At 51.8% G+C, this 17,715-nt stretch overlaps 6 protein-coding genes across 6 annotated transcripts; 4 read left to right on the top strand and 2 right to left on the bottom strand.

Annotated features, from left to right (window-relative positions):
- Positions 1–655: 655 nt before the first annotated feature.
- On the top strand, positions 656–2,383 carry Z519_10540 (uncharacterized protein; the record flags this gene model as incomplete). Its single annotated transcript, XM_016768256.1, has 3 exons — positions 656–940; positions 991–1,148; positions 1,201–2,383. 3 exons carry the CDS (start codon positions 656–658, stop codon positions 2,381–2,383), a joined length of 1,626 nt encoding a protein of 541 aa, XP_016615724.1.
- Positions 2,384–3,508: 1,125 nt separating this feature from the next.
- On the top strand, positions 3,509–5,580 carry Z519_10541 (uncharacterized protein; the record flags this gene model as incomplete). The annotated part of the gene is made up of 3 exons (XM_016768257.1): positions 3,509–4,060; positions 4,108–4,380; positions 4,429–5,580. 3 exons carry the CDS (start codon positions 3,509–3,511, stop codon positions 5,578–5,580), a joined length of 1,977 nt encoding a protein of 658 aa, XP_016615725.1.
- A 1,938-nt stretch (positions 5,581–7,518) lies between these two features.
- Positions 7,519–8,901, top strand: Z519_10542 (uncharacterized protein; the record flags this gene model as incomplete). The annotated part of the gene is made up of 2 exons (XM_016768258.1): positions 7,519–7,601; positions 7,653–8,901. 2 exons carry the CDS (start codon positions 7,519–7,521, stop codon positions 8,899–8,901), a joined length of 1,332 nt encoding a protein of 443 aa, XP_016615726.1.
- A 1,152-nt stretch (positions 8,902–10,053) lies between these two features.
- Positions 10,054–11,832, bottom strand: Z519_10543 (uncharacterized protein; the record flags this gene model as incomplete). Its single annotated transcript, XM_016768259.1, has 3 exons — positions 10,054–10,870; positions 10,925–11,391; positions 11,449–11,832. 3 exons carry the CDS (start codon positions 11,830–11,832, stop codon positions 10,054–10,056), a joined length of 1,668 nt encoding a protein of 555 aa, XP_016615727.1.
- Positions 11,833–12,364: 532 nt separating this feature from the next.
- On the bottom strand, positions 12,365–13,733 carry Z519_10544 (uncharacterized protein; the record flags this gene model as incomplete). Its single annotated transcript, XM_016768260.1, has 2 exons — positions 12,365–13,331; positions 13,384–13,733. 2 exons carry the CDS (start codon positions 13,731–13,733, stop codon positions 12,365–12,367), a joined length of 1,317 nt encoding a protein of 438 aa, XP_016615728.1.
- A 1,522-nt stretch (positions 13,734–15,255) lies between these two features.
- Z519_10545 (uncharacterized protein) lies at positions 15,256–17,016 on the top strand (the record flags this gene model as incomplete). Its single annotated transcript, XM_016768261.1, has 8 exons — positions 15,256–15,405; positions 15,473–15,627; positions 15,695–15,718; positions 15,814–15,983; positions 16,037–16,144; positions 16,232–16,441; positions 16,513–16,609; positions 16,710–17,016. 8 exons carry the CDS (start codon positions 15,256–15,258, stop codon positions 17,014–17,016), a joined length of 1,221 nt encoding a protein of 406 aa, XP_016615729.1.
- Between the last annotated feature and the right edge of the window lie 699 nt (positions 17,017–17,715).

Consider the following 17,715-nt stretch of genomic DNA (forward strand, 5'->3'; position numbering starts at 1 on the left):
CATGATCGCCACGCGCCAATCTAAATATGGATAAGTGGGATGTCGCTTTCGGCGATTGGCTAGGCCCTTCTAGCCCTTCTAAGTACATGAATCGAATCAGCCTGCATGCGGTTCCTGTGGTTCTTTCTGAGGATGGGGAACTTCGGACTTTGAAGCGTGAGAATAGGCGCTTGCGCTTGACCTCCTATTGACACCTATTGGCGAACTACTGACCTATGCCCTGCACTATTGACTGATATCGCTGCTTCAGTCAACGACCGCGTGTGCCTCTCACAACGGTGCTGAAGCACTTTGAACCCCTATCTTCAGAGTCATTTCAGTTTCGCCACCTGTCAACTGACTATTTCTTCGACTGTACGGCAGGTTCCAACCGTGGCATTTTGACATTCCGACGGCTTTCCACCGTCCTAGAGTGGCTGGTCTACTGAAGACTCAGCAAAACGCCAGTTATTCATCCTCTAGGCGTCTGATGGCCTCGATTGGCATCGTTCTTGGGGTCTGAAATAGCCGCCCCCAGTTTCGTATTCTGTACATACCTACGCTTGCAGTTCCGCCGCAGCCTGCTGTGTGTCATCCTCTTTTCGATCTCGAACCTTTCCTCGTCGGCCTCATTAGCAGACTGTTACCACCGTCGCCCCAGAGAGATCCTCACACCATGTCTGACGCGTTCAAGGCCCGGACGCTGAAGAGGAAGAATGTCAAGGGATTGGCGTTGAATGCTCCTCCTCCCCGAACAACACCCTCCGATGGTGACGCACAAATACCTGGAGCGCTTGGAAATACAGAGAGTGACCGAACAGACACTTTGGAGATTGGCCTGGAATTCAAACTCGACCTTAGAAGTGAAGATCTAATTGTGTTGAAAGAGTTGGGTGCTGGCAATGGCGGTACTGTCAGCAAAGTCATGCATGCTTCGACCAAAGTGATTATGGCAAGAAAGGTATGTGCCAGTGGTTTTAGAGGTGGGCTAGATGCTGAGGGAGAATGCAGGTCATTCGAGTCGATGCAAAAGAGAACGTCCGAAAACAAATTGTCAGAGAATTGCAAGTGGGCGCCGACTGCAGTTCGCCGTACGTCATCACATACTACGGAGCTTTCCAGAATGAAGCTCGTGACATTGTGCTCTGTATGGAGTATATGGATTGCGGGTGAGCCAGTTATGGTCGAGATCTATCCTCTTACTGAGCTGACGGCCTACAGATCCCTGGATCGCATATCAAAAGATTTTGGACCCACACGGGTCGATGTACTTGGGAAAATTACAGAATCTATTCTTGGAGGTCTGGTATACCTTTATGAAGCCCACCGTATCATGCACCGAGATATCAAGCCCTCCAATGTCTTGGTCAATTCTAGAGGAATGATCAAACTATGTGATTTTGGCGTGGCTACCGAGACCGTCAATTCAGTGGCCAACACGTTTGTCGGAACGTCGACGTACATGGCACCGGAACGAATTCAAGGTGGAGCATACACTATCAAGTCCGACGTCTGGAGCGTGGGTTTGACGGTGATGGAACTTGCCATTGGAAGATTTCCATTCGATTCAAGCGATTCTGCCGCGGGCGACAGAGCCAGTGCTGGACCAATGGGTATTCTTGACCTTTTGCAAACTATAGTTCACGAGCCTGCGCCCAAACTCCCAAAAAGCGAAGCCTTCCCATCTATTCTAGAGGATTTTGTCGCCAAGTGTCTGCTCAAGAACCCAGATGAGAGACCGACACCCCGAGAGCTCTACGACAGAGACAATTTCCTGCAGGCCGCGAAGAGAACGCCAGTTGATTTACAGGAATGGGCGGTCTCGATGATGGAACGACACAATCGAAAATCATACTTAGCACCTCCTGCGCCAAAATCCCTGAAGAGCGATGGAACAAGCTCGGATGGCTCTCACACAACCTCTTCGGCGTCGACAGCTTCATTTGGGGGTGATGCCCGTGTGACCCCCGTGACAGCTAAGCAATATGCTAGTCCGACATCTGGCAACATCCCAGTGGCACCGCCTCAGTCCAGTTTTCAAGGTACACCAACCGGCATTGTGGAGAGGTCTCCTCCTCCTCCGCTATCCTTACAACATTTGTCGTTGGAGACTAGGGACGCGCCGAACGGAATTGGACCACGTGCTAATCGCATGGGTTACAACGACCGTGACAATATTCCTGAGCCTGCTTCGGCCATTGAGCCTTCTCAAAGACCCATATTCCCGCCGAGGACAAGTAGTAGCGGCAATACCATGAATGGCCGAAACCCGTTGATGAGTCCAGTGTTTTCTGTGCGACAACCTCCACCAACTGGTCCGTTACCGGCTCCTCCAATGAAGGACTTACCTGCACCTCCGATGTTAAAGAGTGCAGGAATAGCTAGCCCCCGCCGACCAAGATAACATTGTTGAGAGCACATCGTCACCGTTGGCTTGAAAGAGAGCTGCATCAAGCATATCGTGGCAAAAAGGGGGGGACCAGGGGCAGGGGCATTGGCTTGAGCGCGAGCTATAGCACCATTTGATCCCGGCGTTATCACCAACTACACTCTGAGCATTTTCGAGCTTGTAGACCTTGAACGTGGGAACAATTTATAGGGATACTGTTTCATTCATTTGACTCTTTTCGCATTTAACATGGCCTCCGGATCTTCGCAAGACTGACATATCCTTGTAGTTTTCGCCCTTCTGCTTTCTTCGCCTCTCTCTGGCTCCCCCTTCCGCTCTCAGCTCCACTCCCTTCGACTCAAGGGTATCATCTTCAGAAGCAAGAGATGGGACTCAGAATAGTCCCAAACCAAGATTTCTCCCAGCTCAACAATTCGAAAGCGAACAAGTGCAAGCCTGTCGGGTTTTATGGCTGAGGTAGAATGGCATCACAGTCCCTTTTGACAGTACCGACAAGATTCAACAGGGCATCGATGACAATGTAAAGACAGCTGCACAAAGTGATTCTCACCACCATTTCAATTATTTGCTGGAGTCTCAAAAGACGGTTCATATACAGCCTTATAGACCTGTACGCAGCCTTGGTCTGGCGAACAACGTCTTTCTTAACCGACAAACCATAAAATTTGCAATATCAGCGCTCTCAGAAGAGACACTGCGTCTTTTTGTGATTCGATGACTGTCGCGCAGACGAAGTAACAAACCAGCTGGTCCTTCGTCGAGCTCGGTGTTACGTTGTCTCTCAGTTCTTAAATAAGAAAATTAGTGAGTGCGGTTTTCCCGAAAGTGAGGAAGAGTCAAATAGCGAGCTACCGAGCCTACAGGGTGAGTCTCACGTGACCTCGGCGCAGCCTTTACCCATCCTGCCCGCCTTTACGAGGTAGCCGCCAAGAAGTTCGTCAAGGGCTGGCTGGCACTTGCTGGCATGGGTTGCCCCTGGGGTGGACTTGGTAGGTTGGATGCGCAGGTGAGAATCCGCGTTCCAAGTTCGGCATATCTGAACAGGAAGACTCTTCTGCTCCCTTCAACCACGCTTCCGATCCATCTTGACCGACCTACAACTTAACGCTAGTCCGGATCATGGAAGCCACATCGGCGAGGATGGCTTCGCGAAATCAGTTTGTCTTCGACGGCTTCGCCCCGCCTCGCTCGACTCTCCAGCGATTCATCTACAACGCCTGTGATCCTATCGCCAACCTAGAACCAAATCTCGCCCTGAACCTCGAGATCGTCGACCTGGTAAACTCCAAGAAGGGCAATGCCCCGCGAGAGGCCGCCTTTACCGTCGTGCAGCTGATCAACCACAGAAATCCAAACGTATCTTTATTGGCCTTGTCACTCCTTGATATCTGCGTCAAAAACTGCGGCTATCCTTTCCACCTCCAAATCAGCACCAAGGAATTTCTTAATGAACTCGTCAGACGGTTTCCTGAACGGCCCCCGTTACGGCCGACTCGGGTGCAAAGCAAGATCTTGGAAGCCATTGAAGAATGGCGGTCGACAATATGCCAAACATCGAGGTACAAGGAGGATTTGGGTTTTATTAGGGATATGCACAGGCTTCTGTTGTATAAGGGGTACATGTTCCCGGAGGTACGGAAAGAGGATGCTGCCGTCTTGAATCCTAGCGATGTATGAGATACCCGAAAGATACGCTGACCACTGCTAACACGGCCTAGAACCTCCAGTCAGCCGAGGAGATGGAGGAGGAAGACCGAGCGGCACAATCGGCCAAACTCCAAGAACTGATTCGGCGAGGACGACCTCAAGATCTACAAGAGGCCAACAGACTTATGAAGGTAATGGCTGGTTATGACACGAGGCACAAGACCGACTATCGGGCCAAAGCAGCAGAAGAGGTTGCAAAGGTCCAACAAAAAGCCAAAATATTGGAGGAGATGCTCCAAAGCCATCGACCTGGCGACAAATTTGGTGATGGCGATGTTTTCGAGGTATGGCGTGTTCCGCAGCCGTTGGTACGTCAAGCTGATGAGGACTAGGAACTGGCTGGTGCGCTTCAGAGCGCTCACCCCAAGATCCAAAAGATGTGTGAGGAAGAGTCGGACGATGCCGAAGCGGTTGCCAAGCTGCTCGAAATCAACGACAGCATACATCGAACGATTGAAAGGTACAAACTCATGAAAGCTGGAGATGTCGAAGGAGCCAACAGGATCGAAAAAGGAACGTTGGGGACCACGACAGGAGTTGGCAAAAACGCCGCCAATGAATTGTCGTTGATTGATTTCGAGCCAGAACCTCCCGCAGCGCCAGCATTACCGACACATACAAATGGCTCTCTTCTTGATGCCAGTCGTGCCTTATCTCCAACACAGGCAAAACCTCGGACGGTAGAAGACGACTTACTGGGTTTATCGTTGGATGACTCGGGTGCAGGCACACTTGGAGCCATTTCACTAGGCCCAACCACGAAATTTTCGGCGCCTTCAGGGTCGATCTTCTCCAACACCTCGTCCAACGCCCCTCCCAGCCAGCCGACTGTTCTGCAAACTTCGTCTCAAGCGTCACCAAAACCCAATTATGATGCCTTCGCGTCACTCATCAGTGCCCTCCCTTCTTCGAAACCTGCGAGTCCAGTTCCTATGGCGCAGCAGCCGCGATCTTCGGTCCAAGCATTGGCTGACCCATTTGCAGCGCTGGTATCATCTAGCTCGCGGCCTCCGACGCCTTCAAGACAAGGCAACCTGTCGCAACCTTTGACGCAGCCCGTCACGGGGATGAACCAAGCTGCCTCTGCACCGGCTGAAGACGAGTGGACTTTTGAGTCGTCTTTGCCGGAACCACAGACGGTCACGGTGCTTTCATCACCTCTCGGGATCGAGTTTGAAGCCCGCCGGTCACCAGGACAGACGGTGATCCAAATCACGGCGCGTTTCTCCAACACGACGGCGCAAAGAATTAGCGGATTGCATTTCCAAGTGGCGGTGGAGAAGAGTTACTCACTGCATATGAAGCCACAGAGCGGGCGTGAATTAGCTCCCAATACACGTCACTCTGTGCAGCAAGAGATCTTGCTTAATGGAGTGCCGACGGGAAAAGGCAACCAGGTTAAGATGCGCTTCAAAGTATCTTACGAATTGAATGGACAAGCACAAGAACAGCAAGGCAATGTTCCGCCACTAGGAATTAGTTGACGGCCGCTGAGAGGTTGAGGGATTGCTCGAAAACTAGATATCACGTGCATGATACACCCTAGAGACAATGGTGTGTGTCATTTCACTCACACTGCGATAAAGGCACACTTTAACCCGTTCGGTATCATCTCGGCGAAGGCCACAGTTGTAGGGAATGCTTTGGCACTTCCAGGGTTCCACACCTGCTATCTTTGAACTGCGCATCTTCCCCAACAAAACAGGCCCAAGTCTCGACTTTCGTTTCCGACATCTGGAGAGAAAGGGAGATCGGGGTGACAGTGGGCGGCAGGAGGCGCTCAAGGATCAAGTCGATCTGCGAAGGAGGTCGAGATGCAGACATGCTGGTAGATCAGATCTTGCGGCCACCACAGGCACAATAAGGGGTGGTCAGTGCCATCGAGCCATGTAGCTGGGGAGCAAGGGATGTAAGCAGTGACCGGCTTGTTGCGTCACGAAGAAGCTGGAGTCGCGGGGCGAAGAGCAAAGCGGGCCGAATTAGAACTGCAAACTAGGCGATCAAGGTGATGCAAATTTAGATGGCCGATCCAGAAGCATTCAGCCTTCAAGGGCAAAATAAGCATCGTCCCTTTCCAGCAGGTGATAGTATTTGGAATCAGAATCAATGGACGAGTGCCTGCAAGCCTCCCAAATATTGTGGGTGGAAAGTATTTCCGGCCTCACACCACGCTGCTGCTGCCGCGAGTTCGACGACGCGGAGGCCCATACGGAGACGTCGGCCAGCTCTTTATCACGACCAACCTCATCCGCTTTTCTCTTCCCCTTTCCGCGACTCGGGGGGGTGTGTGTTCGAGCAAATAGTTCCGTCACAAACATTGTTCAAGGCTCTCAGAGACTCACACAGGTACTTGTAGGCCGTTGGAACGGAGACGATAGCCGACGGCGCTAGGATCTCGCGCTACGACCAGAATGGGACTGTTGTGAGCTCCCAGTCAGCTTTTGATCTTCCCTCTTCCAGGCAGATCTGTAACCCATGCGTGGGGTGGAAGAGAGGTCGATAGTTAGGAGGAGGTTTCCCTGAATTGAATATGATCCAGATTAATTGAGAAATGAGTGACTAGGGGGAAGAGAGACGGCGAGCCGCAACAAAAGAGCAGCAGCAGCAGATTCCCACTGAGGGAAGGGTGGACCGGCAGACCACACGAAGACGAAGGCGGTGATGCGATGGGGATACCGTAAAGTACGATGAGATGACGATGCGGTGGGCGGAATGTCTAGACACCCGCCGGAAACGCGATCGATTGGAGATCCAGGTGGGCGCAGTGGATGCAGCAACCAACTCTATCGTGCTCCGACCTGCCTCTTTGGTGCTCGTCTCATTCTGCCCTTTCCCGCAGAGTACTAGGTACCTTTCTGACTTTCCACACCTTGTTGTCTCCCTGCCTCTTGGTCCATGCTTCATGGTCCTGGCTTCCCTCCACCACCAGCTACCGGCCATGGTAGTCCAATGGAACCCCCGGAAGCCCCCCTGCTAGCCAGCCTACACATGGTTCACGGTTCCGCTACACTCGATGGCTTTGTCAACTTCCGTCTCGATCGGCCCTTGATCTCAATCCACGGGGATCGCCTCCACCCTCGACAATCTACATCAACAACTGAGCCCAGAACCATAGCCCACAGTGTCAACCTTGGGCGACATTGTGCCGTGGCACCAGTGGTCTGCTCTGCTTTCCTGGTTGACCTGACACGTACGAGCTACCTCAGCGTGACCTCCCCCTCCTCTTCCTCTCCATTCCAGATACCGTGATTTCCTGGTGCGGGTACATTAACGGCCTGGTTTGCCACTTGCCTCTCCTCTTATGGTCGATTCGTTCCACCATCCAGGCACCAGTTCCATCCACATACGCTCTTCTACTCATTTTGCTTGAATGCCACTCGGTATCGTTGCTGTTGCTATTGTCTCTGAAGGCCTTCCACAGTATGCCACCAGTGCGAACCCCCCCGCCTCAAAAGTCCCTGAAGACTCAACGAACTCAACGAACTCAAGAGGAGAATGTGGAAAGGTGAGCCTCTCTGACGTTGCAGCATGCCAACTGGCGCTGACATCCGTAAAGAGCATATATCGCGGCGTCGAGAAGGAATGATCGAACCCTAGAGGCTCGAGTGGAATCGGCAAGGAGGGCGTCAGAAGTCCACAAACGTAGAACGGGTCGGGCACTCCGTATCACCCCCGAGGATGTCATGAACGACGAGATGTATGAGGAAGAGGGGGATGATTTGCCAACACAATATCGACGCCTTACCGCCCATCTGCAGACCGGGTCCGCCGATTTCAACCGCCGCTTCGCAGCTTACCTGACACACCAAGTGGCGGTCCGGAGTGCAATAGCCCAAATGGCCCAAGATCCTCACGGCCAGTGGCTTAACGGCGGCCTCAATATGTTCCCTTCTCCCATGCAGCCTCAGCATGGAATGGCATTGTCACCAGGAGCTTACCAGCGACCTGCTCCGTACCCTTTACCTCATCAAGCCAACTTGCCTCAGAACAATGGAAGAAAGACAGACTCTCTCGCATCAGCATTGAAGGATCAAGAGGCAACATTGCCCTTAGCACCTGCGCCTCCAGGCTCGGTGGAACATGGACAGTTTTCGACTACGGCCTCAACGCAGCTTGCAGACAAGGAATCCAGACAGCATGTCAAGATCGAGAAATTGCAAGCAGATCTAGAATCTCTGCCACAGACTCAATGCGCCACAATGACTCATAGCGGACTAACTTCATTCCCCCCTTTATGGCAGAACATGGGGCCCTTTACCACGTCCCTGCCTCCAGACTCGCAGCAGATGCTTGCGCACGCACCTGGCTTTGATGTCAGTGACCCTTTTTATGCCATGCTCATGCATGGTTCTGACCAGTTCGTCAGCAACCCATATTATCCTTGGAGAAACATGCATGGGTCCATCAAAGACATGTCCGCCTACCCCTTGGCGTACCAGGGAATATACGAAACGCTGGCGCCTGCGGCGCTTGAAAGTCCCGCCGAGGACGTATCCAAGAGCACTGGTGCTACCATCTCCACACCCACTGCGGCACATGTGCCTGCTTCCGCAGAACCTGCTGACCCAAGACTTCTCCGAGCCGCAAGTCCAGACTTTGTTAAGCAGGAAAGCAGAGAGCCCAGCTTTGTCGCTGCTGGTGAAGGCCTGGATTCCGGTCAGGCTACCCCTTCCAGAGAAGGATTCTGGGATTACTTTGTTAGAGACGGTAGTTGGGAGGGTGGTAACGACGAAGCATACGCCGCTACCAGCGAAAATAATCCGGATAGTGTCCATGTAGAGTCGAAAGTCGAGGTACATGATTGAGATAGAAGAGAAGGGGTCACCCTCCTTTGTCACACCTGGAACGGGTCATCAGTGAACTCCTCGGTAATCATTTGTGAGTGTTTCACTAATGCCCCTTCAATTGGAAACGAGAAATAGAGGATTATCCTGCATACCGGCATGAGTTGGAATTCTAACTCCAAGAGACACTCTCCTCGCGTTTTCGCGAAGTCAGATGCTTTCCAAGATTGGTCTCGGTGCTCGGTACGGATGCAAATTTTGGGGATTTCTGGGAAGACTTTATGTGGTTTTGCGAATACCCAGGCTTCAATGGAATCATATATGGCAAAGAGAATAATGCGACCGAGGTGGGGGCATGAGGGATGAGGGACTATCTATGCATCAAACTTGAGAACATGGGCAAATATGTGAGTCCGCGAATGCAACTGATCGTTTCGTTGTGCCAATCTGGGCACCGAGGAGAATCGTCCGCGCTCTCAGGGGTCTCTCGTTTATCGACATTCGTTTGGTGATGGATGGCGTACTTGGAGGAAGCGTTAAACAAGGGGAAATATGTGTAACAGCACCCTGGCCGGGGAAGAATCCCCTCTCAAAAAGACAAGAATCACAAGAAAACACGGGTGTCTCACAGATGCCATGCTGATCTAAGCTTTAAAGCGCTGTCGTATGAATTCATGTCGATGGTGGATCTATCCCTTGGGATTCCTCCCAGTCTCTATCTTGGTGCCATGACCTCAAAATCTATCTCATCTCATGAACTGACCGACGCCATTACATGTAGCATGATAGGCTGGGATACAATGTGCCTTGGCGAAAAAATGGTTTCGCCCCAGGTGTAAAACCTATCATCAACTGATTCGATGGGCGTAGAGCCGACCCGGAGACAGACAAATAGGTCTTTTCCTTTCGACCGCGTGCTGCCGGTACTTTGGTCTTATCCAGAATCCCATTTGCGTCAATTACTCCAAGCCGTCTAAGTTGTCGACGTCGTGTCGTCCGGAAGGTACCTATTGGATTTCGGGGTCTCCTGGCCCCGATCAAAGTGTCTTTTTGTGACACTCAAGAGAGTCGATCAACCTTTCTCTCGAGATTGTGTAAGGTGACGGACATTGTCACTTCGTTGTCGAACATTGTCGTTCAACCATCCTCTTTCTCCTTGTTCCTCTCTGTATTTCAACGTTTTGCCGTACTTCCCTTCCGACTCAGCTCTCCGCTCGGCCGGAGCCCGCTCCCACTATTACCACTACCGATACTTGGTCGTTGCCCCAAATCAAAACTCCTCCTCACACTACTTGAACTACTTCTTCTCCGTCGCATCCTAATCTCATTTGGATCGGCGACGTCTGTGACCCCGCCCGCGCGGGCAAACAATATCAGAATATCGGTGAGAGATACCACACCAACAAGACGTCCTGAAATCCGCGCCCCTGGAAGTGAAGACGCCGAGATCGAGGGACCTGTAGGCGCGATGAATGGTGCCTTTGGCGAGCTGTCGATGACAGCTCCTGAAAAGGTCGAGAATGGGTCCGATGCGGGGGTGGGCATGGCAGCAGGTGGAACGATATGGTGACTGGCCCCGCTATTCAAGGAGAGGTTCGACGAGTGGCTTGACGTTGGAACCAAGGTTGCACTGTGTAGCAATGGGGTTGGCGGGCCAGATGAGCTCGGGGAGATGGGCTCGGTGATCCACATCCTGTGTGATCTCGTCGCAACGAGCTTTGCGACAGTGTGCGCAAGCGTCGAGACCGGAGTGACGTGGAAGACGGGGAAGGAGTCTTTCCCTTCGTACATCCCGCGCGTGGAGAGAATGACTGTGATGAAGTGGATACATGTGTTACGAAGGAGTGGCAAAGAGGTGGACTTGGTTAGGAGTTTAACGTCGACGTTGGAGATGTTTCCAATGACATTGTAGTTGTGGTCGACGACGGCTAAAGAAGAAACGCCTTCGTTGAGCAGGAGTGTAAGGGCTTCAAAAAGGGGGCGATCGCCACTGAGTAAAAAGATACCGGTCAAACGTGATCATCACTGGAGGGTTTGAACTTACTTGATGGCAACCACATCTTTGGATCCAATTTTCAAATCGCGAAGATTCTGGAGGTATAATTGGTCCAGCACGGGAAAACTCCTGCCATTCTCCCACAGGAATCTGATCAGACGGCTCTGGCTGAGCACACCCGTGGCTTCTTTTGTAGTCTCCTCCGTCACGACCACTCGATGGACTCCTCTTCCAAATGTCTCAATGGCCTTGAGCAGATCGGCATTCTCATCGAGGAAGGTCAAAGGTTCTTTTTTGCTCAGGGCCTGGATTTCGCGTAAGTGTACGCATTTGCCCTCTCTCGCCCTCTGGGCGAGTTCCATAAAGTCTTCGGCATGTTCTTCATCATCGGGATGGGAAAGCCCTACTACTAGCAGCAAGTAGGCATTGAGGTCGCGGTGGTCAAATGTGCCGATGACGGGGGAGCCTGGCTTTTCGCGGACGAGGACTACAGGGGCGCCTGACTCGACGAGGAGCTATCGGACATCTCTGTCAGTTCTCAGGTGACTTGACAAGGATTCAAATCCACTCACATTTGTAGCCGACTCGACGGGGGTGTCAATGTTCACGAATCTCAGATCATCCGGGTTGACCAACTCTTTGACTTTCACCTCAGTCCAATTCCTCCCCACAAACCTGGGATCTGGGTTCCTCATAGGTGGGTTATCGATCAGATCTTGTACGGCGAGATGTGATACAGAGGGCTGTCTTTGCGATCGCGGAGAAGGGGGATGGCCTCGTAGTTCGTGAAAGCTTTGGCGGTGATGGGCAGCCGCGCTGGGCATAGACGTGATGCGGAGGGAAGGTGTTCTGGCACCGGTCGAGGGAGACTGGGAATGCGAGTCTATGCTGGAGCGAGAAGATATAGTCGTGGAAGGGGGGGATGTGACCGGCGGGTCCCGGTTGGGCGTCGACATATCGGCCAAGGAGCCTCGTTCGTGTCTTCCTGTTGCTGGGATGGGAATTGAAGATGGAAATGCGGTGGAGGTGGGGGCAGTTCGCACCTCAATTGGCGGGGACAAGGATCTGTCACATGCAGAACATTAAGTGGTGTGATGTGCAAGACGTGTTATCGTGGATGACTGATGCGACCTTGTATCAGTTGAGTGTTCGAGATGCTGGCCGCTGTTGAGGTTTGCTGGACTTACAGGACAAGTAGTTGTCAGTAGCGCATAGACGGAATCATGTGAGGGAAGTTTGTCACTCGGTTCCCTGCTGTTCCGTTTTGCACCTGCCGTGCTTTTTACGAGGCCACCAAGGCTGTAGCGAAAGGGGCCGGGATCTCCTCCCACACTACCGGGTACATTGGGTATGTACGTAATCAGATTCGTTACTAGTTGTAAAGGGCGTGTCTCGAGTGGACAAATACCGCTATCAGGGAGTTAATTGGAAACCCTACTTCAACATCTACATAGGTTCTAGAAGGCAAACACACTCTTCTTGTTGGCATCATGTCTGCGTCTGGAACTCATTCAGCATTTCCGCTAATACATTCTTCCCGTGCGACTTCATCCCAGGTCTTGCTCGCGACCCTCGCTTCGAAGGAGGCGATGACGGTCCCGGAGCTGCTTGTTCTTGGTTTCTCATCCTCTTCGCCGGCTCACGGTTGCTGCCGGGAGAAGGTCCTTTTGTTGCCTTCCAGCTCTGTGTCTTGATTTTCTCCAGGAAAATCGTCCTTGTAGAAGGGAAATCGTCTACAATATGTGACCATTGTCGAGGGTTACCGATCCATGTTTCCAGTAATGGCCGACTGTCTGCCAGGTTGGGCCGGCGATTGTGCGCCAACTGGCTGAACAGCTCCATGCAATCATAGTAACAACCCGATATCGAGCCAAAAGCAAAGTCCTGGTTTCCGATGATTGGTCGTAGGCTTTTTGCACTCTTCTTCGCGTGCCTGGCTTCCCAGCCAGCGGCCTGCGAGGTTGGTTCCCATACTCCTCGGTTCTTTTGGTGCATTCTTGGACAGTCTGTGATGACAATGTGACATAAAGATGGGAAACAGTCCGTGTATTTAAAGATCCAGTCCGATAGATGTTCCTGCCAACCGAACAACATCACCCGCAAGTGTTGAAAAGCTTCCCTCGATCGTGCCAATTCTGCCCAGGAGCGCAGAACCCTTTCGTCAAACTTGGAAATCTCGTTGTCAATGGTGACCTGGCCATCCGATAGATCAAGCACAGCCAGGTTGGTTATTGTGTGGATCGACATCAAGCTGCTGGTGGCCATCTGCTTTGGCGAAATTCGGAGACAACTGAGCCACTTTGTTTCTTTGGATGTGATTTCGTTGAAATACGCCGTAATCGGGATTAGCGGTTGCTTGATATTCAAAAGATACCGGTATTCACGCGCTCCAAACTCTTCTGGACCGGGATATGCTGCCGCCAGTGTCCTCCAAGCGTGAAAACTCTCTGCCCGCCTGTCTCTAGATGTCAGCAATCGTCCATATGGGTTTTACCGATGATTACTACATTGACAGCAGTTGATCCCAGACCCTCTGTGCCAATGACCACGGCACAGTTGCAAAGTGCTCCGAAGTCAGATTCCTGAACTGAGTAGCGACTTTGATCCTCGCCATGCCCGCCAAAGAGCGAGCACCATTCTGATTCGGAGGTGGCTTTTTGACCATACCAGGTGTCTTGGGCTCACCAATCCAGTCTGAGTAATTGTGTCGGTTCGGGCGCATTTCTAGTTCAGAATATACCTGTCCAGATTCCGAGTCGTACTTTTGCAGGATCGCCTGGCCAGGCCGCCATGGTGCAGAGTGATATGGCCCGGACAGAAGAGGCCTTCGATTTGATGATTCGGATGTGAATTTCATGTCTGCGGTTCGAGGTCCCCTCCGTTTTCTTATTCAGAGCTGCAGCGAGGGTACGATGGCAGGCGAAATAGTTACGAGGTCGCCGTAAACTCAGGAAGCCAAGACAGGCCGTAGTAGCTTGGTCATCGCAATAAGAGACTCTTTAGCCATTGTTGTTGTTCGGCCCCGCATATCCAATCGCAAAGCCTGGAGACGTAAACGTTTCGTGGAGGTGAAACTCGACACAGATCAGCCACGTCGAAATTTATTCCTCGGACGCGATGAAACGCCGAGACGCCACACAGATGCACGTGAGTTCGCGTTGAGGCTGTGAGAATGACATCATCTACTGGGTAGGATGTGCCCACACGCGCCCTTGGTATTCTAACTAGGTATTGGTATTAATGCTGAGGCTTTAAATTACTCCACCTTCTATTTATAAATAGCTGCAGTACCTGTCCGGCAAACTGCATTGAAAAGTAAGTGGCACAGTCTGACGAGAGTAGAGTAATTTGTTGTTAGATCGAAGGTGCCCTTCATTCACATCAAGCACGTGGGATATCTTTAGCAATAGTGGCCCTCTGTCATTCATCCTATACATTCGATAATATGGCGACCGCTCTGACGTTATTGAGCCCTCTTGACTTACATACTCTGAGACAGACTGTGCCACTTATTTTTGAATCCGGCTTGCTGGCAAGACCTCACTAGTTTTGCCCTTGCCCTCCAACTGCCAGATGACTTTACCTGGCGAAGCTCAGGGACATGATCAACCCTCGTGCAGTCACGTAAAGATCAGGAGAAGAGAGCAACATCGCGGCGGCTACAAGGCGACTTTCTTGAACACGTGTGTTGTGTTGTGAGGAAAAGATATGAAGACAAGTCAACAACTCCTGGAACCGCTTGGAAGCTGTCTCGGATTCCGTCGGAGTCAGGAGGCGGGCCGAGGAACGCAGTCTCAGACAGCGAGCAGATCGCACAACGATTCTATCTTCCGGATGGTCATTACGACGGAAGAACACGAGAAGCCTTCGAGCCACCTGCACCATCCGCGGGGCCATTTGGTTGCCGGTACGGCCTCCGCACTTGGGTTCAGCTTCACCGGGGGATTTGCGAGCCCTATTCCATCACAGGTCAAGCTAAAGAGGGCGGAAACCAATCACAATACAGTGAGTGTCGATGTAAACGCCCGTTCCTGCTTCCAGGCAGTTCTTGAAGCTGGAATGGATTCCCTACCCCGCAAGCGGGCTTCATCGGAGAAATACCGACGGACAACCTAAAAAACCGGCTTTTGCAAAAAGATATAGACATCTTCCCTCTTTGGTTCGTTGGAGACATCAGCCATGTCCGTCATTGGCTTCCAAGTTGACGATGCCTTCAACCCAACTTTGTGACACAGCAAGCGGTGAGCACAACATGTCATCTCGTGCGGGGTTGAACAAAATCCCAAAGTTAGATGAGCAACGAGAGAGCTCAAATACCGCTGATGAGGTGCTCAGTCGCCCTGGGACAATTGGCAGAAGCAAGGTAGAAATCATCCGAAATGCTCCTGCAAGTCCTCTTCGGCGGCCTCGCTGCCCTCATCGCCTCAACCTCTGCTCAGTCAAATTCCAGTCAGATACTGGTGGTCGACCAAAAGAGCTTCAATGTTCTGAAGCCTGTCCCTCCTCCTTCACAATCCAACCTTACGACGGTGAGAGACGGCAGCTCCCTGGAATAACTGTTCCCATCTCCGTCATCCTGCTGATCCTGATTTGCAGATTTTTGTCCCTCCCGGCGTCACGTTGCAACAAGCCCTGGCGAAGCCCTTCCACGTCTATGATGAATCTTTTCTAGATATTATTGGGCCAAACCCTACCTTGACCCTAATTGCCAGTACTAGCAGTAATCCTCTCTTCCATGAGGCTGTCGTCTGGTAGGTCAAATTCTTCACATGACGCCTTGTTCAACATGTCTGTGTCAGGACTAAATTTGCGTCTCAGGTACCCTCCCACCGATGAGATCTTGTGAGTTCAGCCCTTCTCCAGGAAACTGCTTCGCTTTCGGCAGCATGGTTTTATAAGCCCCATCATGGTCGGTACAGAATAACAGAGATCCACAGCTTCGTACAAAATGCCGGAGCGGTGGCTGCTGGAACTGGTCTGCACAAGTCCAACATCATACAAAAGATCTCCTTGAGTCAAGCTGCCTCCGTGTCGTCCTTACGGAATGCGAGCGGGCAGGTGGATGTTGTAACTGTGAATGCTACTCCTCCCGTGATTAACTCCAACGGTTAGTCTCAACGCTAAGTGTTTCGTGTTCTCGAACTGATAAATGTCGGTTAGGAGCGACTCAATATCGAGGCCAACTGCTCTTTACCGGTGAAGGGCAGGGTAATAACACTGCTCCCGCGCTATACGTCGTGAACCCGCGTCCTCCTTATAACGCTTCTGGTAGGTGCAGGTTTCAAACGTTCCCTGAATGACCCCGTCCCCCCACCCACAGAAGTACTGTTTCGATGCCGCTGACGTCTACTACAGTTCTCCTGAACAACTATTTCGGCCGTCAGTGGAATTCGCTCAACGATGTGGCGGTCAATCCTCTGAACGGTGATGTGTACTTCACAGACACTCTATACGGCTATCTGCAAGACTTCCGCCCTTCGCCAGAATTGCCAAATCAAGTCTACCGGTTCACCCCTTCCACGGGCGCAGTCTCGGTGGTAGCTGATGGATTTGATTTGCCAAACGGTAGGTTGGAACTACATTAACCGCTCCTTACGTACGACAGCCAGAATTGTCAACTAATCAGATACAATCAGGCATCACATTCTCTCCCAATGGGTCATACGCATATGTGACCGATACAGGTGCCCAGTATTCGTTCTTTGGGTATAATATGACAGCGCCTGCCTCAATGTAAGTTGGGGTCGCAGCTCTCGATTTCCGGGGAGACACTGCAATCGTCCCTTTCCTCATTGTCAAACTTGCTCCCATCCCATCTAATATTTTCAAATAGCTATCAATTTACCGTCCTCCCCGATGGGACTTTCGCAAACCGCAAACTGTTTACTTACTCCAGCGTTGGCATACCAGATGGAATACACTGCGACACCAACGGTAATGTTTACTCGGGCGTTGGTGACGGCGTGCACGTGTGGAACCCTTCAGGAAAACTGCTCGGGAAGATCTTCCTGGGCACGACATCCGCGAACTTCAATTTTGCGGGCAAAGGTCGTATGGTCATTTGTGCGGAAACCGAACTTTATTATGCCACGTTGGCGGCGGAAGGAGCAGTAGTGTCGAGTCAGCTGCCGCCGATATGATGGGTTGAAGTTTCACAGCACCAAAAGAGAGAGAGAGAGAGATGAGCCGGGAGCCCACGATTGACCGATACGGAAAGGGTTTGGGGCTCAACGAGGGTCGATAAATACACTCCGGTATTGAAGTAAGGGCTTTGCTTGACGCAGGGAAAAGTGATACACACCGAAGAGGCGGCGGGTGCTTCGAATGGAGTGAATTGTACAATTAACCCAGAAGAGAAGGAGCAACCGCTACCCAAAAAAGGGCGACTATTGAAAATGAAGCCTCGCCGACTCTATCTTACCAACATCTCACTTCACGATCGAGGAAGACGCTATGTTAGACCGTGGCCACGTTTTCTTTGACTTTGTTTGTCCCGACGTCGTTCTAAGCATGTATAACATCTGCTGGTACTTCCGACGCACCTTAGGCCATAGCCTCCCCCCCTTTTTAGCTACAGCCTCGCACATGCGCCCTCTCCGATAGCTTGTTAAGCGAATAGCTAAAGCCAACGTAGACGGGACGAGTCCAAGGGATTGACAGGGTATCCCTGCCATTCGGACTGGATCAGCCATTTATGTTTCGATTGCGTCGCAGGCCAGTCGTCCGGATACGCCCTCTTCCCTTCCAACTCCCTGTACTCCCTGTCCATCCTTCCCCCTCACGGCCGGTGGCATAAGATCACCGTTGACGATCCCGTTCAAATGGTCGACCTCGTGCTG

This window comes from Cladophialophora bantiana (genome assembly GCF_000835475.1).
Source record: "Cladophialophora bantiana CBS 173.52 unplaced genomic scaffold supercont1.18, whole genome shotgun sequence".
NCBI lineage: Eukaryota > Fungi > Ascomycota > Eurotiomycetes > Chaetothyriales > Herpotrichiellaceae > Cladophialophora > Cladophialophora bantiana.